The sequence below is a fragment of the Procambarus clarkii genome, chromosome 56, assembly GCF_040958095.1.
Source record: "Procambarus clarkii isolate CNS0578487 chromosome 56, FALCON_Pclarkii_2.0, whole genome shotgun sequence".
Taxonomy (NCBI): domain Eukaryota; kingdom Metazoa; phylum Arthropoda; class Malacostraca; order Decapoda; family Cambaridae; genus Procambarus; species Procambarus clarkii.
The window spans coordinates 462,844-488,494 of NC_091205.1; the positions used below are offsets into that span (position 1 = coordinate 462,844).

Below are 25,651 nucleotides of genomic sequence, written 5' to 3' on the forward strand. Positions count from 1 at the left end.
TGACCTTTGCTTTTAATTCGGCTGTAGTGTCCTTCGTTACCCTTTGGAACTTAGTTTGGTCAGAGAGTATGATGTTCATTTTCGCCAGATATTCGTCTTTTTTAAGAATGACATATATTGGCGACTTGTCACCTCTCCTGACAACTATCTCCTTGTTCTCACGAAGGCTTTTAGCTGCCGCTCTAAGCTCGGGGGACAGTATGGTGCTTCTGTAGTTGCCTCGATTCTTTCCTCCTTCTGCAATAAGTTCTGCTTGTAAGGTATCTTTGGTAGTGACCTTCTTTTGTGTCTCGAGGTCGAATATGTCGTCCAACAGAATTTCCAACTCCACTTTCCGGGCCATTTCACTCGGTCTGGACATAACATGACAGTTTATGCCCAGATTTAGGAGAGTGACTTGGTCCTCAGTGAGGTTAATTCCTGCAAGGTTCAGGAAGCCATCTCTTGGTCGTGGAATTGCCATAGGTCCTCCATATAATGTTGTTAGTTTCTTGATAATCCTTGTTTCAGTGCTGAGGTGATGTTGGTCTGTGAGGATGTCGAGGTGTTGTTCAATGCGGGTACGGATACTATGGTCGATGTTGCTATTTCTCCACTCGTTTGTAGCATGAAGTAGTTGCGTTTTTTTGTCTTTGATTTCATTCTCTGCCTTGTATATCTGATCACGAATCAGATCCTGGCGATATTTTATCGTGAAGGCTTGATTCCTTGCTGCTGGGTCGTGCACTTTAACATTAGTATATTTTGGTAGCAGTCTTTCCTGTAGACATATTTTATTAAATATGACCGAAAAAGTAAGATTAATAATTCTAACACGAATTTTCTCAATCTTTCGTACATTATGCTTCACTGTTGGAGGTAAATCAAAAATCACTTCTCCAAAATTCATTTTTATTTCTAGTCTGACGCGACACGGGCGCGTTTCGTAAAACTTATTACATTTTCAAAGACTTCACAAATACACAACTGATTAGAACTTGCGTTTCCCTGATTTTATATCTACATTTGAGTGAGGTGGGAAGGGTGATGTGGCATTACATTTGAGTAAGGTGGGAAGGATGATGTGGCATTAGAGGATATTAATAGGGTATTAAAAGTATCAACACAAGACAGAACACAAAACAATGGATATTGAATAGAAGTGTTTGTAGAAAGCCTATTGGTCCATATTTCTTGATGCTTCTATATTGGAGCGGAGTCTTGAGGTGGGTAGAATATAGTTGTGCAATAATTGGCTGTTGATTGCTGGTGTTGACTTCTTGATGTGTAGTGCCTCGCAAACGTCGAGCCGCCTGCTATCGCTGTATCTATCGATGATTTCTGTGTTGTTTACTAGGATTTCTCTGGCAATGGTTTGGTTATGGGAAGAGATTATATGTTCCTTAATGGAGCCCTGTTGTTTATGCATCGTTAAACGCCTAGAAAGAGATGTTGTTGTCTTGCCTATATACTGGGTTTTTTGGAGCTTACAGTCCCCAAGTGGGCATTTAAAGGCATAGACGACGTTAGTCTCTTTTAGGAACATATAATCTCTTCCCATAACCAAACCATTGCCAGAGAAATCCTAGTAAACAACACAGAAATCATCGATAGATACAGCGATAGCAGGCGGCTCGACGTTTGCGAGGCACTACACATCAAGAAGTCAACACCAGCAATCAACAGCCAATTATTGCACAACTATATTCTACCCACCTCAAGACTCCGCTCCAATATAGAAGCATCAAGAAATATGGACCAATAGGCTTTCTACAAACACTTCTATTCAATATCCATTGTTTTGTGTTCTGTCTTGTGTTGATACTTTTAATACCCTATTAATATCCTCTAATGCCACATCATCCTTCCCACCTTACTCAAATGTAATGCCACATCACCCTTCCCACCTCACTCAAATGTAGATATAAAATCAGGGAAACGCAAGTTCTAATCAGTTGTGTATTTGTGAAGTCTTTGAAAATGTAATAAGTTTTACGAAACGCGCCCGTGTCGCGTCAGACTAGAAATAAAAATGAATTTTGGAGAAGTGATTTTTGATTTACCTCCAACAGTGAAGCATAATGTACGAAAGATTGAGAAAATTCGTGTTAGAATTATTAATCTTACTTTTTCGGTCATATTTAATAAAATATATATATATATATATATATATATAGATATTATATATATATATATATATATATATATATATATATATATATATATATATATATATATATATATATATATATGTCGTACCTAGTAGCCAGAACGCACTGCTCAGCCTACTATGCAAGGCCCGATTTGCCTAATAAGCCAAGTTTTCCTGAAATAATATATTTTCTCTAATTTTTTTCTTATGAAATGATAAAGCTACCCATTTCATTATGTATCAGGTCAATTATTTTTTATTGGAGTTAAAATTAACGTAGATATATGACCGAACCTAACCAACCCTACCTAACCTAACCTATCTTTATAGGTTAGGTTAGGTTAGGTAGCCGAAAAAGTTAGGTTAGGTTAGGTAGGTTAGGTAGACGAAAATACATTAATTCATGAAAACTTGGATTATTAGGCAAATCAGGCCTTGCATAGTAGGCTAAGAATTGCGTTCTGGCTATTAGGTACGACATTATATATATATATATATATATATATATATATATATATATATATATATATATATATATATATATATATATATATATATATATATATATATATATATATATATATATATATATATATATATATATATATATACATATATATATATGTTGTACCTAGTAGCCAGAACGCAATATTAGGCCTACTATGCAAGGCCCGATTTGCCTAATAAGCCAAGTTTTCCTGAATTAATATATTTTCTCAAATTTTTTTCTTATGAAATGATAAAGCTACCCATTTCATTATGTATGAGGTCAATGCTTTTTTATTTGAGTTAAAATTAACGTAGAAATTAAAAATTTAATTTAAAATTAAAAAGTTTGGTTAGGTTAGGTAGTCGAAAAACAATTCATGAAAACTTGGCTTATTAGGCAAATCGGGCCTTGTATAGTAGGCTGAGAAGTGCGTTCTGGCTACTAGGTACGACATATATATACATTATATATATATATATATAACTGAAAACTCACACCCCAGAAGTGACTCGAACCCATACTCCCACAACTGGTATGTACAGGGACGCCTTAATCCGCTTGACCATCACGACCGGACTAAGGAAGTGATAGCCGAGGCTATATGAACCACTTCCCCGCCGGCACTCGGATGGTAATCTTGGGCATAGCATTTTATCAAATCACCTCATTCTTTGGGGCACACGTGAGGAACACAAATGCAAACAAGCCTGAATGGTCCCCAGGACTATATACAACTGAAAACTCACACCCCAGAAGTGACTCGAACCCATACTCCCACAACTGGTATGTACAGGGACGCCTTAATCCGCTTGACCATCACGACCGGACTAAGGAAGTGATAGCCGAGGCTATATGAACCACTTCCCCGCCGGCACTCGGATGGTAATCTTGGGCATAGCATTTTATCAAATCACCTCATTCTTTGGGGCACACGTGAGGAACACAAATGCAAACAAGCCTGAATGGTCCCCAGGACTATATACAACTGAAAACTCACACCCCAGAAGTGACTCGAACCCATACTCCCACAACTGGTATGTACAGGGACGCCTTAATCCGCTTGACCATCACGACCGGACTAAGGAAGTGATAGCCGAGGCTATATGAACCACTTCCCCGCCGGCACTCGGATGGTAATCTTGGGCATAGCATTTTATCAAATCACCTCATTCTTTGGGGCACACGTGAGGAACACAAATGCAAACAAGCCTGAATGGTCCCCAGGACTATATACAACTGAAAACTCACACCCCAGAAGTGACTCGAACCCATACTCCCACAACTGGTATGTACAGGGACGCCTTAATCCGCTTGACCATCACGACCGGACTAAGGAAGTGATAGCCGAGGCTATATGAACCACTTCCCCGCCGGCACTCGGATGGTAATCTTGGGCATAGCATTTTATCAAATCACCTCATTCTTTGGGGCACACGTGAGGAACACAAATGCAAACAAGCCTGAATGGTCCCCAGGACTATATACAACTGAAAACTCACACCCCAGAAGTGACTCGAACCCATACTCCCACAACTGGTATGTACAGGGACGCCTTAATCCGCTTGACCATCACGACCGGACTAAGGAAGTGATAGCCGAGGCTATATGAACCACTTCCCCGCCGGCACTCGGATGGTAATCTTGGGCATAGCATTTTATCAAATCACCTCATTCTTTGGGGCACACGTGAGGAACACAAATGCAAACAAGCCTGAATGGTCCCCAGGACTATATACAACTGAAAACTCACACCCCAGAAGTGACTCGAACCCATACTCCCACAACTGGTATGTACAGGGACGCCTTAATCCGCTTGACCATCACGACCGGACTAAGGAAGTGATAGCCGAGGCTATATGAACCACTTCCCCGCCGGCACTCGGATGGTAATCTTGGGCATAGCATTTTATCAAATCACCTCATTCTTTGGGGCACACGTGAGGAACACAAATGCAAACAAGCCTGAATGGTCCCCAGGACTATATACAACTGAAAACTCACACCCCAGAAGTGACTCGAACCCATACTCCCACAACTATAGCCTCATATAGCCTCGGCTATCACTTCCTTAGTCCGGTCGTGATGGTCAAGCGGATTAAGGCGTCCCTGTACATACCAGTTGTGGGAGTATGGGTTCGAGTCACTTCTGGGGTGTGAGTTTTCAGTTGTATATAGTCCTGGGGACCATTCAGGCTTGTTTGCATTTGTGTTCCTCACGTGTGCCCCAAAGAATGAGGTGATTTGATAAAATGCTATGCCCAAGATTACCATCCGAGTGCCGGCGGGGAAGTGGTTCATATAGCCTCGGCTATCACTTCCTTAGTCCGGTCGTGATGGTCAAGCGGATTAAGGCGTCCCTGTACATACCAGTTGTGGGAGTATGGGTTCGAGTCACTTCTGGGGTGTGAGTTTTCAGTTGTATATAGTCCTGGGGACCATTCAGGCTTGTTTGCATTTGTGTTCCTCACGTGTGCCCCAAAGAATGAGGTGATTTGATAAAATGCTATGCCCAAGATTACCATCCGAGTGCCGGCGGGGAAGTGGTTCATATAGCCTCGGCTATCACTTCCTTAGTCCGGTCGTGATGGTCAAGCGGATTAAGGCGTCCCTGTACATACCAGTTGTGGGAGTATGGGTTCGAGTCACTTCTGGGGTGTGAGTTTTCAGTTGTATATAGTCCTGGGGACCATTCAGGCTTGTTTGCATATATATATATATATATATATATATATATATATATATATATATATATATGTATATATATATGTATATATATGTCCTATACCTAGTAGCCGGAGGGAGTGTGGAGTTGGGGGTTATTCTTGGATACGTTTTGCCTCTTGGTCAAAACGTTTTGTTCTACTGGTGGACGTATCTTTAATGTAGCATATTATACTTGTAGAATAAACGTAACTTTAGGTAGGGAAGAGCAGGCTCAATCTCTCTTGAAAAAGATTATCGTCACAATATATATATATATATATATATATATATATATATATATATATATATATATATATATATATATATATATATATATATATATATATGCGAACAAGCCTGAATGGTCCCCAGGACAATATGCAACTGAAAACTCACACCCCAGAAGTGACTCGAACCCATACTCCCAGGAGCAACGCAACTGGTATGTACAAGACGCCCGGACAATTTTGTCCGGTTGTGATGGTCAAGTGGATTAAGGCGTCTTGTACATACCAGTTGCATTGCTCCTGGGAGTATGGGTTCGAGTCACTTCTGGGGTGTGAGTTTTCAGTTGCATATTGTCCTGGGGACCATTCAGGCTTGTTCGCATTTGTGTTCCTCACGTGTGCCCCAAAGAATGAGGTGATTTGGTAAAATGCTATGCCCAAGATTACTATCCGAGTGCCGGCGGTGGGGTGGTTCAAATAGCCTCGGCTATCACCTCATTATGTCCGGTCGTGATGGTCAAGTGGATTAAGGCGTCTTGTACATACCAGTTGCGTTGCTCCTGGGAGTATGTTTTCGAGTCACTTCTGGGGTGTGAGTTTTCAGTTGCATATTGTCCTGGGGACCATTCAGGCTTGTTCGCATTTGTGTTCCTCACGTGTGCCCCAAAGAATGAGGTGATTTGGTAAAATGCTATGCCCAAGATTACTATCCGAGTGCCGGCGGTGGGGTGGTTCAAATAGCCTCGGCTATCACCTCATTATGTCCGGTCGTGATGGTCAAGTGGATTAAGGCGTCTTGTACATACCAGTTGCGTTGCTCCTGGGAGTATGGGTTCGAGTCACTTCTGGGGTGTGAGTTTTCAGTTGCATATTGTCCTGGGGACCATTCAGGCTTGTTCGCATTTGTGTTCCTCACGTGTGAACCAAAGAATGAGGTGATTTGGTAAAATGCTATGCCCAAGATTACTATCCGAGTGCCGGCGGTGGGGTGGTTCAAATAGCCTCGGCTATCACCTCATTATGTCCGGTCGTGATGGTCAAGTGGATTAAGGCGTCTTGTACATACCAGTTGCGTTGCTCCTGGGAGTATGGGTTCGAGTCACTTCTGGGGTGTGAGTTTTCAGTTGCATATTGTCCTGGGGACCATTCAGGCTTGTTCGCATATATATATATATATATATATATATATATATATATATATATATATATATATATATATATATATATATATATATATATATATATATATAATGTTGTACCTAGATGCCAGAATGCATCTCTCGGCCTACTATGCAAGGCTCGATTTGCCTAATAGGCCGAGTGATTTTATTTATTGTCAAACTAAATTTTCCAATTTTTTTTTTTGAATTATTATTATTATATTATATTAGGAACATAACTTATTGACTTAGTTATGTTAGGTTAGGTTTGGAAGGGTTGGTTACGTCAGATATATATATATATATATATATATATATATATATATATATATATATATATATATATATATATATATATATATATATATATATATATATATATATATATATATATATATATATATATACATATATATATATATGTTTCATTGAATATGACCGCATATTCTGTATTTATTATTTTCTGGTTTAGGGCTTCTATCCCTCTAACTATTTTCTTTGCATCAGGGCTTAATTGGAATAGGAGTTCTCCAAAACTCATTTTCGTACTTTTAAGGTGAAGAAAAGAAGTGATTAACTATAGAGTGTATTACACTTATTTGTATAATTTGCACGACGTTTCGAACCTCCATGGTTCATTCTCAAGTGAACAATCTTACAATACTAGTTGATTTTATACCCGCATTAGGTCAGGTGATAATACAATGAAGGTGAAAAACATGGGGGGATACATAAGGGATAAACATAGGGGCTGCAGAAGGCTTATTGGCCCATACGAGGCATCTCCTATCCAAACACAAAGATTAATCCAGTGTAATTGGCCTGTTATGTTGGACATTGTCTTCTGTGTTGGCATCGATATGTTCTTGTCTTGTCCTTACTCTCATGGTGGGTAGAGTAAATAGTTCCGTGATTTGGGTGTTCATGGTAGGTCGCTCTATTCTTATGTGAATTGCCTCAAGAATTTGTAATCTTCTTGAATCTTGGGTTTTATCTATTATGCAAGTATTCTTGTTCAACATTTCTCTTGTTAGAGTAATGTCATGGGCTTGTCTCATGTGATTCCTAGGGGCACCAGATTGAAGATGGCATGTCAAACGCCTCGTCAGCTTGGTCGACGTCATACCTATGTACTTACATTGAAGGTTACATCCTTCGTGGGGGCAAGTGTACATGTATACAACGCTTGACTGCTGTAGAGGGTTCTCCGTCGGCTTCGGGCTGTTTTTGATAAGGAGTTCGGAGGTCTTCTTGGTTTTGTAGAATATTATCAGGTTTATGTTTTGGTTAGGAGTAGTGCTTTTTACTCCTTTACGGATTATTTCTTTCATTATTCTTTCCTCTTTTATATGTTCACTGTGCATGGTTGATTTGTAATATAATTTTATTGGGGGTGTTGTGGTTTCTGTTCTAGGTTCTGAATTATACCAACGGTCCAAGTGTCTTCTTATAGCAGCGTTTATTTCCGCGTTGCTATATCCGTTGTTCACCAATACCTGAGTTACTCTTTCAAACTCTCTACTCACGTTGCTCCATTCAGAGCAGTGGGTAAGCGCTCGACGAATATAAGCATTGAGAACACTGGCTTTGTATCTTTGGGGGCACTCACTTCTACCGTTCAGGCATAATCCTATGTTGGTGGGCTTGGTATATACGTTGGTGCTTAAAGAGGTTCCTGTTTTTGTTATTAGTACATCCAAGAATGGCAGACTGTTATTTTCACTATTTTCATGTGTAAATCGGAGTACTGACTCTCTCTCTAGGTGTCTTTTTAGGTCAATTAGTTCATCTGAGTCTTTTACTATTACGAATATGTCATCTACATAACGGCAGTATACAGTTGGTTTTTGTCTGCTACTGAAGACCCTATCTTCGTATATACCAAGCGTATATACCGTATATACCAAGACCGTATATACCAAGCCCACCAACATAGGATTATGCCTGAACGGTAGAAGTGAGTGCCCCCAAAGATACAAAGCCAGTGTTCTCAATGCTTATATTCGTCGAGCGCTTACCCACTGCTCTGAATGGAGCAACGTGAGTAGAGAGTTTGAAAGAGTAACTCAGGTATTGGTGAACAACGGATATAGCAACGCGGAAATAAACGCTGCTATAAGAAGACACTTGGACCGTTGGTATAATTCAGAACCTAGAACAGAAACCACAACACCCCCAATAAAATTATATTACAAATCAACCATGCACAGTGAACATATAAAAGAGGAAAGAATAATGAAAGAAATAATCCGTAAAGGAGTAAAAAGCACTACTCCTAACCAAAACATAAACCTGATAATATTCTACAAAACCAAGAAGACCTCCGAACTCCTTATCAAAAACAGCCCGAAGCCGACGGAGAACCCTCTACAGCAGTCAAGCGTTGTATACATGTACACTTGCCCCCACGAAGGATGTAACCTTCAATGTAAGTACATAGGTATGACGTCGACCAAGCTGACGAGGCGTTTGACATGCCATCTTCAATCTGGTGCCCCTAGGAATCACATGAGACAAGCCCATGACATTACTCTAACAAGAGAAATGTTGAACAAGAATACTTGCATAATAGATAAAACCCAAGATTCAAGAAGATTACAAATTCTTGAGGCAATTCACATAAGAATAGAGCGACCTACCATGAACACCCAAATCACGGAACTATTTACTCTACCCACCATGAGAGTAAGGACAAGACAAGAACATATCGATGCCAACACAGAAGACAATGTCCAACATAACAGGCCAATTACACTGGATTAATCTTTGTGTTTGGATAGGAGATGCCTCGTATGGGCCAATAAGCCTTCTGCAGCCCCTATGTTTATCCCTTATGTATCCCCCCATGTTTTTCACCTTCATTGTATTATCACCTGACCTAATGCGGGTATAAAATCAACTAGTATTGTAAGATTGTTCACTTGAGAATGAACCATGGAGGTTCGAAACGTCGTGCAAATTATACAAATAAGTGTAATACACTCTATAGTTAATCACTTCTTTTCTTCACCTTAAAAGTACGAAAATGAGTTTTGGAGAACTCCTATTCCAATTAAGCCCTGATGCTAAGAAAATAGTTAGAGGGATAGAAGCCCTAAACCAGAAAATAATAAATACAGAATATGCGGTCATATTCAATGAAACATGTTTGAAAGAAAACCTGCTGCCAGTATACACCAATATATATATATATATATGTTTCATTGAATATGACCGCATATTCTGTATTTATTATTTTCTGGTTTAGGGTTTCTATCCCTCTAACTATTTTCTTAGCATCAGGGCTTAATTGGAATAGGAGTTCTCCAAAACTCATTTTCGTACTTTTAACTTGAAGAAAAGAAGTGATTTACTATAGAGTGTATTACACTTATTTGTATAATTTGCACGACGTTTCGAACCTCCATGGTTCATTCTCAAGTGAACAATCTTACAATACTAGTTGATTTTATACCCGCATTAGGTCAGGTGATAATACAATGAAGGTGAAAAACATGGGGGATACATAAGGGATAAACATAGGGGCTGCAGAAGGCTTATTGGCCCATACGAGGCATCTCCTATCTAAACACAAAGATTAATCCAGTGTAATTGGCCTGTTATGTTGGACATTGTCTTCTGTGTTGGCATCGATATGTTCTTGTCTTGTCCTTACTCTCATGGTGGGTAGAGTAAATAGTTCCGTGATTTGGGTGTTCATGGTAGGTCGCTCTATTCTTATGTGAATTGCCTCAAGAATTTGTAATCTTCTTGAATCTTGGGTTTTGTCTATTATGCAAGTAATAGACAAAACTCTTGCATAATATTACTTGCATAAAACAAATATTACTTGCATAATAGACAAAACCCAAGATTCAAGATGATTACAAATTCTTGAGGCAATTCACATAAGAATAGAGCGACCTACCATGAACACCCAAATCACGGAACTATTTACTCTACCCACCATGAGAGTAAGGACAAGACAAGAACATATCGATGCCAACACAGAAGACAATGTCCAACATAACAGGCCAATTACACTGGATTAATCTTTGTGTTTAGATAGGAGATGCCTCGTATGGGCCAATAAGCCTTCTGCAGCCCCTATGTTTATCCCTTATGTATCCCCCATGTTTTTCACCTTCATTGTATTATCACCTGACCTAATGCGGGTATAAAATCAACTAGTATTGTAAGATTGTTCACTTGAGAATGAACCATGGAGGTTCGAAACGTCGTGCAAATTATACAAATAAGTGTAATACACTCTATAGTAAATCACTTCTTTTCTTCACCTTAAAAGTACGAAAATGAGTTTTGGAGAACTCCTATTCCAATTAAGCCCTGATGCTAAGAAAATAGTTAGAGGGATAGAAGCCCTAAACCAGAAAATAATAAATACAGAATATGCGGTCATATTCAATGAAACATGTTTGAAAGAAAACCTGCTGCCAGTATACACCAATATATATATATATATATATATATATATATATATATATATATATATATATATATATATATATATATATATATATATATATATATATATCTACGTTAGTTTTAACTCAGATTAAACAAAATTAATTCAGACATAATGAACTGGATTGCTTTATCACTTCATAAGAACTTTTTTTTAATTTATAAATTCAGAAAAACTTGGCTTATTAGGCAAATCGGGCCTTGTATAGTAGGCCGAGTATTGCGTTCTGGCTACTAGGTACAACACAGACAAAGAGATAGAGAGAGAGAGAGAGATAGATAGATAGATAGATAGAGAGAGAGAGAGAGAGAGAGAGAGAGAGAGAGAGAGAGAGAGAGAGAGAGAGAGAGAGAGAGAGAGAGAGAGAGAGAGAGAGAGAGAGAGAGAGAGAGAGAGAGAGAGAGAGAGAAAGAGAGAGAGAGAGAGAGAGAGAGGGAGGGAGAGAGAGAACTATGAGAACATTTCATCTTGCATGATAATATCTGACGTTTCAGGGATTTATGACACACAGTCGGAATGGCGTAGAGAACAGTATCAAAGAGCTGGAGGAAAATAGGTTCTGGAGGGGTTAAATAAATGCATTAGGTCGAGGAGTTTCCAATATAAAGTCGTGGAGTTATAAGGTTGAATTAGATAATGCGACATTAAATAATGCATTTGGAAGTATTAGGTAGTAACATGGGAAATTATTAGTGTGGCACTCCAGAGAGTGTTAGTTGATCAGTGAGAGGAATATCAAGGGGTTGATCTAAGGTCTAGTGTTAATAATCTACTTCCAGAGAAATAGCGACAGGACGTCCAGACACAAGCAAGGATGAAACAGTGAGAATCAGAAATGAAAGATGTAAGAATCTGCCATGAAACATGTAAGGATTAACATGGAACTAGTGAGAGTTAGACATGAAACAAGTGAGAGTTAGGCATGAAACAAGTGAGAACTAGGCATGAAACAAGTGAGAATTATGCATGAAACAAGTGAAAATTCCGCCATGAAACAAATGAGAATCAAGCAAGCAACAACAACCCACGATGAATGGAGTCATGTGGGCTCAAGCAATAAACAAGAGTAAACAATAACCTTCCCCCCCCCCCCACACACACATAGGTCTAATACCGCACATCCAACCACTCCTCCACCGTCATACTCATCTGTATTACGGAACATAACGAGCGTTTTCATATACTATTAAACATAATTGTCTTCGGGACATTTGTTCCGAGGAAACGTTCAAGACTTTGTTATCTATATAAATAAAAATGGAAATGTTCGTTTGTTCAAAATCGCTAATCTCCGAAAGTTCTTTACCGATTGCTTTGAAATTTTCACACAACGTTCCATTTGCATTCGGCCAGGTTTTTATATGCATACTATATAGATGTCACGTCTGTGACAGGTAAAATAATGCGTTTTTGAAAAACAGCGCCATCGGTTGCACATAATAGCAACATTCACACTATATTATATAAATCTCGAATTCCATTTCAATGTTTCCGATTGCATTGATAAATTATATTTTCATAGATTTCGATTTATTATATTTTTTATTGAGTTATTTTGTGTGACATTGTGTTGAATTGAGCTGTGTTGTTAACCATACCGTTAATTTCGTAAGAATAGTTTATTTTTTATTTGTTCATATTTTCATTTCATTTTTTAACTGTTTTTCTTATATTTCAGTGATGGGAACATCAGATCACTTGATGTTCCCAATTTTCTGATGGGAACATAAAACCATTTCGTAAGGCATTGGACAAGGGAGTGGAGAATGGTGGGGATGACGAGGGGACGGAAGTGAGAGATGGTGGGGAGGACGAGGGGACAAGGGAGGGGGTAATGGCTGGGAAGGACGAGGGGATGGTGGAGTGGGGAATGGTTGGGAGGCCGGGGAGATGGGTGAGGTGGGGAATGGTAGGGAAGACTGGGGGGACAGGGAAGTTTGCTGTGGCTCAGCAATGCACATGCGTTATTGAGCCACAGCAACGCGTGGCCGGGTACTGCTAGTTAGCTAATAAATATTTAACGGCAAGAATTTTTTTATATATTTAGATATACAAACGAATGATTTAGTTATTTCAACAATAAAGAAACAAATTTAAGCGAAATAAAATTAAAATACAGTAATAACAATAAATACTGTGTAAATAGTAACAATAATATTAAGATCAATATAATAATATGAATGATAATATAAGAAAATCCGTTGGAGCCGTGATGAGGGTTCGAACCTATGCGGTGGGTGTTCCCACGCACACACCTTAGTCAACTAGGTAACGACATGGTGTAAGTATTGAGACCCGGAGTTCTACTGAACACACAAGGGCTAGGGGAGAGCCCTCGTGTGTTCAGTAGAGCTCCAGGCTACAATCCTTATAACATGTCATTGAATAAGCTATATAAAAATAAATGTAAATGGTTTCTTCAATCTCGATAATCTCAGAAAGTTGTTAACCGATTGCTTTGAAATTTTGACAAAATGTTGCATTCGCATACGCGTGTGTTTAAATATGCCTACTTTATAGATCTCACGTCTATGACCAGATTTTTTTTTTAGCTGTATTTTTCATGTGAATTTTTCATGTGAGGGAAATCTCCGCAACCTCGTTACCGATTGCTTTGAAATTTTGATACAACATTACATTCAAATACGCGCGTGTTTGTGTATACCTACTTTATACATGCCATACCTGTGACTGATAAAAACCGCCGTTTTTTAAAAACTACGGTGTAGAGTGTTCAGTTGCATATATGCTTGGGGACCATTCAAACTTGTTCGCATTTGCGTTGCTCACGTGGCCTCACAAAGTGAGGTGATTCGATGAAATATTTATGCCCAACTTTACCACCAAGTGCTGTCGGGATGTTGGGAAAATAGCCTCGTCTACCAACGTCTTTTGTACATTCATGGTTGACAGAGTAGGTAAGGTACCGGGTACGCTGTGGTGGATTGAGCTCCTGGCTGTCTTGGGTGTGGAGTTTTCAGTTTATATATATATATATATATATATATATATATATATATATATATATATATATATATATATATATATATATATATATATATATATATATATATATATATATTGAAGGTAAGAATGGAAGTAACTGCAGAGGGCCTATTGGCCCATATGACGCGACACTTGAACGCGTTTCGTAATAACTTATTACATTTTCAAAGACTTTTAGTTTACACACACACACACAACTATAACCTGCAAACACTAAACAGAGTTCTTACTATGCAATGATTTAAACAGCTTTCATTTTTCATTTTATACCCGCATTTTGGGTGAGGTGATATGTTACAACAGTACTATATATATACTACTCAGAGAAGACCTTGTGGATCCTGACTGAACACTTTGATATATTCTTCTCCTACCACTCCTATTCTTTATATATATATATATATATATATATATATATATATATATATATATATATATATATATATATATATATATATATATATATAGCGAAATGGTTTAGTGAGGAAGAGAGTGATAAACAGTAGAGAAAGTGGTGGAGGCTGTAGGTGAGGAAGGGTGTGTATGTAAAGCTTCCCTCGACTCTTTCCTTAAACTCACAATGGTACGAGTGTGTCAACACTCCCACTCATCCTCACTCCCACCGTAACACTCTCCCATTATAAATATTTACCGGGTCTCCATCTAACTCTCTCAGTTCCCTGCAGCAAACTCCTCCTCCTCCTCCTCCTCCTCCTCGTCTTTTCTCCCTACCTGACCCACCGTCGACTCTTGTACCATAATGGCGGGCCGAGGACCTCTCTTCTACCCCCTGTGGCCTTCTACCACAGCTAAGGAGCTGTGGTAGGAGGCTGAGGAGCTTCCTTTCCTCAGGAGCTGGAATTCTTATTTGTTCTGTGTGACTTGATTTTTCCCACAACTGGAATGCGACCTTCCCGTCCGTATCAAAGAGATAGCTCTCCCAATTAGCTTTTTTTCTTTCAGATTTCCTTTAACAAGTTTTCATAATGTAGATATTTCAACGAAGTGGAATGCCAAGTTAATTGGCATATCTCTGAAATTTCATCTCACACCTACACAGTAGAGAACTCTCTCGCAACTGTATGCTCCGATCTGATATGCAAGAGGAAACGTCTCCCAAGAACTGCAACCCCAATTTTCAAGAGTATTGCTGGAGGCTAATCTTGGATTTCCTTTGTATGCTCTCTCAAACATTCTCCTCCAAGTATCCAGATCTCGTCTCCAACTGCTGGAGTCTTTACATTGCTCGTACACTGATTTTTCTATACTGAATGTAATCGCAACTTTCTTGGAAGGTCATAATAATATTTTCATGTGCATCTTTCATCTCAATGCAATTGATAAGAGATAGTTTTTGTTTTGCTTTTTATTGTTGCCGCCGGAGGCGGCTAGTTTATTGTGCCCCCCATACTCATCCTGTGAGCGGTAGCGCAAAAAGCATTACACAGGACACAAAAGGTCTGTATCAGACCTCAACTTAGATTATTACATAAACAATTTCATCTATCCTTCACACCTTATAATTCAATGTTAGCTAGTTACAGATAGTCGAGTTCGAAAATCCGGAGCTGAACGGACAGCTACAAGCTGGAGTCAGGCAACAATCGACTCACCCTTCGCCGCTCCCTACGATTAAGGGTGCTAGGTGAATCGTAGAGTGATGTGTACCCAAGAGTACTGTAGAGTGATGTGTACCCAAGAGTACTGTAGAGTGATGTGTACCCAAGAGTACCGTAGAGTGATGTGAATTTCTAGATTTCTCCTTGTAATATTACGGGCTCACTATAGCCCGTGCTACATGGACATTTCGTTATAAGTAGCTAAATCTGAATCAACAACAAAACAAGCTTGTAAGCTCAGTATAGCAGTGTTAGTGTAACACAGTGTTCTCCTGAACATGTCACATTGCTGACAAACGTCGAAAACTGGAAAGATTAAGTGATCTAGGGTTTCTTCACCCTCCAGATGGTAGAAGATATTTGTGTAGAATGGAAAATATCAAAAAGATAATTACTAATTGTTATATTATATATATAAATAAACATTTTTGTTTGTCTAAATATATATATATATATATATATATATATATATATATATATATATATATATATATATATAACTGAAAACTCACACCCCAGAAGTGACTCGAACCCATACTCCCACAACTGGTATGTACAGGGACGCCTTAATCCGCTTGACCATCACGACCGGACATAAGGAAGTGATAGCCGAGGCTATTTGAACCACTTCCCCGCCGGCACTCGGATGGTAATCTTGGGCATAGCATTTTATCAAATCACCTCATTCTTTGGGGCACACGTGAGGAACACAAATGCAAACAAGCCTGAATGGTCCCCAGGACTATATACAACTGAAAACTCACACCCCAGAAGTGACTCGAACCCATACTCCCACAACTGGTATGTACAGGGACGCCTTAATCCGCTTGACCATCACGACCCTGTAGGCGTCCCTGTACATACCAGTTGTGGGAGTATGGGTTCGAGTCACTTCTGGGGTGTGAGTTTTCAGTTGTATATAGTCCTGGGGACCATTCAGGCTTGTTTGCATATATATATATATATATATATATATAAACAACAATGTTTTCCTTGCACGTTTAGGTTAAATAAATCAAATCGAATCCATTTTCTAAACAATTATACAATGCAATGCACTTCCGGGGTTTCAAGATTTTCCTAGCGAACAAAATGTCAACTTACCAGACGAGAGAAGGTTGAATCTCTTCTATAAAAAGAGGCAACAATAACAGAAGAGCTGCTGGCTTACCTGGGGTGTCCCTGGAGGAGGGGCTGTCCTCACCTCTGCTGTGTACCGGCACCATCTCCTTGTTCAGCTTGACCTGTGGCACAGAGAAGCACAGAGTCACAGACGATCAAGGTCTCGTAACACAGCAGTGTAACACCTTGTGAAGGACCTTTTGCAAAGGGTAGGAATTGACAACCCAAAAATGACATGTGTTTATTCTATAACTTATATTGGGCTTTACGTAATTATTATTATTTGCTCTGTTAGGATTGGTTTAGTTGCAGCTGTGTATATTGTAACGGTGCTTCTTCTCACAGTTACTGTGTATATCACACTGGTGCTTCTCACAGTTACTGTGTATATCACACTGGTGCTTCTCACAGTTACTGTGTATACCACACTGGTGCTTCTCACAGATACTGTGTATATCACACTGGTGCTTCTCACAGTTACTGTGTATATCACACTGGTGCTTCTCACAGTTACTGTGTATACCACACTGGTGCTTCTCACAGTTACTGTGTATACCACACTGGTGCTTCTCACAGTTACTGTGTATACCACACTGGTGCTTCTCACAGTTACTGTGTATATCACACTGGTGCTTCTCACAGTTACTGTGTATACCACACTGGTGCTTCTCACAGTTACTGTGTATACCACACTGGTGCTTCTCACAGTTACTGTGTATACCACACTGGTGCTTCTCACAGTTACTGTGTATACCACACTGGTGCTTCTCACAGTTACTGTGTATACCACACTGGTGCTTCTCACAGTTACTGTGTATACCACACTGGTGCTTCTCACAGTTACTGTGTATACCACACTGGTGCTTCTCACAGTTACTGTGTATACCACACTGGTGCTTCTCACAGTTACTGTGTATACCACACTGGTGCTTCTCACAGTTACTGTGTATATCACACTGGTGCTTCTCACAGTCACTGTGTATATTACACTGGTGCTTCTCACAGTTACTGTGTATATCACACTGGTGCTTCTCACAGTAACTGTGTATACAATACTGCTGCTTCTCACAGTTACTATGTATATCACACTGCTGCTTCTCACAGTTACTGTGTATATCATGCTGGTGCTTCTCAGTTACTGTGTATATCACACTGGTGCTTCTCACAGTTACTGAGTATATCACACTGGTGCTTCTCACAGTTACTGAGTATATCAGGCTGGTCTTCTCACAGCTACTGTGTATATCACACTGGCGCTTCTCACAGTTACTGTGAATACCACCCTGGTGCTTCTCACAGTTACTGTGTATACCACACTGGTGCTTCTCACAGTTACTGTGTATACCACACTGGTGCTTCTTACAGTTACTGTGTATACCACACTGGTGCTTCTCACAGTTACTGTGTATATCACACTGGTGCTTCTCACAGTCACTGTGTATATTACACTGGTGCTTCTCACAGTTACTGTGTATATTACACTGGTGCTTCTCACAGTAACTGTGTATACAATACTGCTGCTTCTCACAGTTACTATGTATATCACACTGCTGCTTCTCACAGTTACTGTGTATATCATGCTGGTGCTTTTCAGTTACTGTGTATATCACACTGGTGCTTCTCACAGTTACTGAGTATATCACACTGGTGCTTCTCACAGTTACTGAGTATATCAGGCTGGTCTTCTCACAGCTACTGTGTATATCACACTGGCGCTTCTCACAGTTACTGTGAATACCACCCTGGTGCTTCTCACAGTTACTGTGTATACCACACTGGTGCTTCTCATAGTAACTGTGTATACCACACTGATGCTTCTCACAGTTACTGTGTATATCACACTGGTGCTTCTCACAGTTACTGTGTATATTACACTGGTGCTTCTCACAGTTACTGTGTATACCACACTGATGCTTCTCAAAGTTACTGTGTATATGACACTGTTGCTTCTCACAGTAACTGTACACCACACTGGTGCTTCTCACAGTTACTGTGTATATCACACCGGTGCTTCTCACAGTTACTGTGTATACCACAATGATGCTTCTCACAGTTACTGTGTATATCACACTGGTGCTTCTCACTGTAACTGTGTATACCACACTGGTGATTCTCACAGTTACTGTGTATTTCACACTGATGCTTCGCACAGTTACTGTGTATACCACACTGGTGCTTCTCAGAGTTACTGTGTATATCTCACTGGTGCTTCTCACAGTTACTGTGTATACCACACTGGTGCTTCTCACAGTTACTGTGTATATCACACTGGTGCTTCTCACAGTTACTGTGTATATCTCACTGGTGCTTCTCACAGTAACTGTGTATACCACACTGGTGCTTCTCACAGTTACTGTGTATATTATGCTGGTGCTTCTCACGGTTACTGTGTATACCACACTGGTGCTTCTCACAGTAACTGTGTATACCACACTGGTGCTTCTCACAGTTACTGTGTATATCTCACTGGTGCTTCTCACAGTAACTGTGTATATTTCACTGGTGCTTCTCACAGTTACTGTGTATATTATGCTGGTGTTTCTCACAGTTACTGTGTATACCACACTGGTGCTTCTCACAGTTACTGTGTATATCTCACTGGTGCTTCTCACAGTAACTGTGTATACCACACTGGTGCTTCTCACAGTAACTGTGTATACCACACTGGTGCTTCTCACAGTAACTGTGTATACCACACTGGTGCTTCTCACAGTTACTGTGTATATTATGCTGGTGTTTCTCACAGTTACTGTGTCAATTAGCATTCATTCAAAGAATGAATGCTAATTGATAATATTGCCCTGTTCCTTCACACTGTTGAGGAATACGACTGCATTGTGGTGTTATATTATTTCTAATTTTATGTCATTCACAATCTGTCTCTGAATATCGTTTATCATATGCTGATCATTTTGTCTTTAAACGAAACCTTTCCTTTATTATGATCGTTAAATATGGCAGTTCAAAAGTAGTTTGGAGCACATTAAGGCACATAGTTGTTAAAAGAAGCTCTGCATTTGTCTTCACACCTAAAGTAACCCAACGACACACCTGGATCTGTACCACACACCTGAACCACTACCAGGCTCACACGCCACATCCTCCTGCCACCTTCACAACTAATATATCTACCACTACACATGCCTCACCACTCCTCAAACACACATCACCAACACACATCAGCACCACCACACACCTGCTTGACTACACACCTACTTAACCACACACCTGCTCCATCTCCTGCTCCAGGCGTCGCAACCAGCCCCATCTCTTCAGGAGGAGAATCACCAGAAGCGCCATCACCAGGATGGTGGTCAGAGAGGCCATCAACACTATGACCATGGGCGGCACCAGCTCCAACAACCTGGTGGTCCCACCGGGGCCCTCATCCTCCTCGGCGTCCACGCTGCCCACGCCCACGCCTCCCCCAGGGCCGCCAACGCCACCCCCAGGAGAGAGCCCGTCACCACCGCTCGCACCTCCGCCGCCGCTGATGGGACGAACACCGTTCCCAGTTGGCATACCTGGAACACCCAAAAAAATATTAAAATTTATAGATATATTCTCAAAAGATTATTTATATATATATATATATATATATATATATATATATATATATATATATATATATATATATATATATATATATATATATATATATATATATATATAAATATATATATATATATATGTCGTACCTAATAACCAGAACGCACTTCTCAGCCTACTATGCAAGGCCTGATTTGCCTAATAAGCCAAGTTTTCATGAATTAATTGTTTTTCGACTACCTAACCTATCTAACCTAACCTAACCTAACTTTTTCGGCTACCTAACCAAACCTAACCTATTAAGATAGGTTAGGTTAGGTTAGGTAGGGTTGGTTAGGTTCGGTCATATATCTATGTTAATTTTAACTCCAATAAAAAAAAATTGACCTCATACATAATGAAATGGGTAGCTTTATCAATTCATAAGAAAAAAATTAGAGAAAATATATTAATTCAGTAAAACTTGGCTTATTAGGCAAATCGGGCCTCGCATAGTAGGCTGAGAAGTGAGTTCTGGCTACTAGGTACGACATATATACATATGCACAGACTTGCTTATAAACCACAAGTTTCAGGTATAGAACTTTAGACACTCATACCCACCAGGGGACTCGAACACTGGCCATCAAGAGGGCAGGTACACACTTGTATCCAGTACACCATACTTCAGAGCCCTAAAAGAGGTGGGAATTCTGGGGTATTTAACCAACCAGATATCCCCATCCTCTCCAGGCAATGAGACAGTGAGGGATCTCTTGCGATTTTCATCAAGCCCTATTATATGGGAGAACTTTATATATATATATATATATATATATATATATATATATATATATATATATATATATATATATATATATATATATATATATATATATATATATATATATATATATATATATATATATATATATATAAGAAATAAAAATGGAAATCTTTGAAACGTCTTTACAGATTGCTTTGAAATTTTTATACAACGTTGCATTCCAATAGGTACGTCTTTTCATATACCTACTATATCGATGCCATACAATGACAGATAAAAACATGCGTTTTTGAAAAACAGCGCCATCTGTTGCATATAATACCAACATGCACGGTATACTAAATGTGTCACGAATTCCATTTCAATGTTTCCGATTGCATTGATATATTTTATTTTCATAGATTTCTATATATTTAATTTTTATTGAATTATTATGTGTGACATTGTGTTGGAATTGAGTCGTGTTGTTTACCATACCATTCATTTCGTAAGTATAAGTATAGATGCCACACCTGTGACAGGTAAAACTATGCTTTTCTTGAAAAACAGCACCATCTGTTGCATGAAAGAGTAAGTAATTATCAAAAGAAGGCACCAAACCAGGAAGGCTATGTAGCACCATCAAATGTGCAGAATAATCAGAGGGCACTAAATATCACCAAGGATGCCAAAACGGGAACAAAAAAGCATAAGGCGAACGATATCAAAAGTATCCGAGTCATCAAGAATTCTATTGAGGGACAGGTGACTGCGACACTCACAGACTGCGGTGACTGCGACACTATCCTCCTCTGGATAGGGAGGAGGCACTTAACTATAGACCTGTATTACTGACAAGCATCCCCTGTAAAATACTGGAAAGAATAATTAGGCTACGACTGGTTGCACACCTGGAGAACATTAGGTTTGTGAACAAACATCAACATGGGTTCTGGACAGGGAAATCGTGCCTAACAAACCTTCTGGAATTCTAAGATAAAATAACGAGGATAAGACAGGACAGAGATGGTTGGACAGACTGCATATTTCTGGACTGGCAAAAAGCCTTTGATACAGTACCGCACATGAGACTGCTGTTCAAGCTCGAGAGGCAGGCGGGGGTGGGAGGAAAGGCCCTAGCATGGATAAGGAACTACCTAACAGGAAGGAGCCAAAGAATTATGATAAGGGGCGAGAAGTCGGACTGGCGAACAGTAACAAGTGGAGTACCTCAAGGATCGGTACTGGGACTATTCTATTTCTTGTATATGTTAACGACATGTTTACAGGCGTAGAGTCCTACAAGTCGATGTTTACGGATGATGCAAAGTTGATGAGAAGAGTTGTGACAGATGAGGATTGCAGAATCCTCCAAGAGGACCTGAACAGGTTGCAGAGATGGTCAGAGAAATGGCTACTGGAATTCAACTCGCGCAAATGTAAAGTTATGGAAATGGGACTAGGAGATAGGAGACCATAAGGACAGTACACAATGAAGGGGAACAGCCTACCTGTGACGACGCGCGAAAGAGACCTGGGGGTGGACGTAACACCTAATCTATCTCCTGAGGCACATATAAATAGGATAACGACAGCAGCGTACTCTACACTGGCAAAAGTTAGAACATCATTCAGAAACCTAAGTAAGGAGGCATTTAGGGCGCTTTACACTGCCTACGTAAGGCCAGTCTTAGAGTATGCCGCCTCATCATGGAGTCCCCATCTGAAGAAACATATAATGAAACTGGAAAAGGTTCAGAGGTTTGCAACGAGACTCGTCCCAGAGCTACGAGGGATGGGGTATGAGGAGCGCTTGAGGGAACTGTGCCTTACGACACTAGAAAGAAGAAGGGAGAGAGGGGACATGATAGGAACGTATAAAATACTCAGAGGGATTGACAGAGTGGACATAGACGAAATGTTCACACGGAATAATAACAGAATGAGGGGACATGGATGGAAGCTTGAAACTCAGATGAGTCACAGAGATGTTAGGAAGTTTTCTTTTAGCGTGAGAGTAGTAGGAAAATGGAATGTACTTCAGGAACAGGTTGTGGAAGCAAATACTATTCATAATTTTAAAACCAGGTATGATAGGGAAATGGGACAGGAGTCATTGCTGTAAACAACCGATGCTCGAAAGGCGGGATCTAAGAGTCAATGTTCGATCCTGCAGACACAACTAGGTGAGTACACACACACAACCTAATTGTGTGGAAGCTCATATCAAAAGGATAACATCAACAGCATATGCCAGGTTGGATAACATAAGAACGGCCTTTAGAAACTTGTGTAAGGAATTTTTCAGAACATTATATACCACATGTCAGACCAATCCTGGAGTATGCGGCTCCAGCATGGAGTCCATATCTAGTCAAGCATAAGACTAAACTGGAAAAGGTTCAAAGGTTTGCCACCAGACTAGTACCCGAGCTGAGAGGTTCGAGCTACGAGGAGAGACTACGGGAATTAAACCTCAATTCGTTGGAAGACATAAAAGTTAGGGGGACATGATCACCACATTCAAGATTCTCAAGGGAATCGACAGGGTGATAAAGACAGGCTATTTAACACAAGGGGCACACGCACTAGGGGACACAGGTGGAAACTGAGTGCCCAAATGAGCCACAGAGATATTATAAAGAACTTTTTTAGTATCAGAGTGGTTGACAAATGGAATGCATTAGGAAGCAATGTGGTGGAGGCAGACTCCATACACAGTGTCAAGTGTAGAAATGATAAAGCCCAATAGGCTCAGGAACCTGTACACCTGTTGATTGACGGTCGAGAGGCGGGACCAAAGAGCCAGAGCTAAACCCTCGCAAGCACGACTAGGTGAGTACACACACACACACACACACACACACACACACACACACACACACACACACACCCACACACACACACAGAGGTCTTCACAATAAAACAAGGAGAAACCCCTGCACTAAATGAGGAGGCGGCAACCTTGGAAACCTTGGAGGAATTTGACCTCACCAGTGATGAGGTCAAAAGGTGTCTGCTGGAGCTAGATGTGACAAAGGCTGTTGGGCCTGATAGAATCTCACCATGGATACTAAAGGAAGGTGCAGAAGCACTAAGTGTGCCACTCTCTATGGTGTATAACAGGTCACTGGAAACAGGAGACTTACCAGAAAGTTGGAAGACAGCTAACGTGGTCCCAATATACAAAAAGGGTGACAGGCAAGAGGCACTGAATTACAGGCCAGTTTCCTTAACTTGTATACCATGCAAGGTGCTGGAGAAGATCGTGAGGAAAAGGCTCGTAGAGCATCTGGAGGGAAATAACTTTGTAACGCTCCACCAACATGGGTTCAGAGATGGTAAATCGTGCCTCACAGGGTTAATAGAATTTTATGACCAGGCAACGAAAATTAGGCAGGAAAGAGAAGGGTGGGCCGACTGCATTTTCCTGGATTGACAAAAAGCCTTCGACACAGTACCCCATAAAAGGCTGTTAAAAAAGTTGGAGCAACAGGCAGGAGTAAAAGGGAAGGTGCTCCAGTGGATAAGGGAGTACTTAAGCAACAGGAAACAGCGAGTAACGGTGAGGGGGAAGACATCAGAGTGGCGAGATGTCACCAGCGGAGTCCCACAGGGCTCAGTACTTGGACCCATCCTGTTTCTAATATATGTGAACGATCTTCCAGAGGGTATAGACTCATTCCTCTCGATGTTTGCTGATGATGCAAAAATTATGAGAAGAATCAAGACGGATGAAGATAGACAGAGACTACAGGATGACCTGGATAAACTGGAGGAATGGTCTAGAAAATGGCTGCTGAAGTTCAACTCTGGAAAGTGTAAGGTGATGAAATTAGGCGAAGGGAGCAGGAGGCTGAACACAAGGTATCATCTGGGAGGGGAAATCCTGCAAGAATCAAATAGAGAGAAGGATCTGGGGGTTGATATCACACCGAACCTGTCCCCAGAGGCCCACATCAAAAGAATATCATCAGCGGCATATGCTAGACTGGCCAACATAAGAACTGCCTTCAGAAACTTGTGTAAGGAATCTTTCAGAACCCTGTATACCACTTATGTAAGACCAATCCTGGAGTATGCAGCTCCAGCCTGGAGTCCATACCTAATTAAACACAAGACAAAGTTAGAGAAGATTCAGCGGTATGCCACCAGGCTCGTCCCGGAACTGAGAGGATTGAGCTACGAGGAAAGGCTAAAGGAGCTGAACCTCACATCCCTGGAAAACAGAAGAGTAAGGGGAGACATGATAACCACCTACAAAATTCTCAGGGGAATTGACAGGGTGGACAAAGACAAACTCTTCAGCACGGGTGGGACACGAACAAGGGGACACAGGTGGAAACTTAGTACCCAGATGAGCCACAGAGACGTTAGAAAGAATTTTTTCAGTGTCAGAGTAGTTAATAAATGGAATGCACTAGGAAGTGATGT

At 40.2% G+C, this 25,651-nt stretch overlaps 1 protein-coding gene across 1 annotated transcript in view; it reads right to left on the reverse strand.

Moving 5' to 3' along the window:
* LOC123756273 (uncharacterized PE-PGRS family protein PE_PGRS10-like) overlaps positions 1-25,651 on the reverse strand; it is a 246,406-nt gene that overhangs the window by 132,853 nt on the left and 87,902 nt on the right. The window contains exons 5-6 of the mRNA XM_069305676.1: positions 20,152-20,447; positions 16,973-17,045 (exon numbers count right to left, since the gene is read on the reverse strand). Of these exons, the coding sequence (XP_069161777.1) occupies positions 16,973-17,045; positions 20,152-20,447 (369 nt within the window). The remainder of the gene's footprint in view (positions 1-16,972; positions 17,046-20,151; positions 20,448-25,651) is intronic.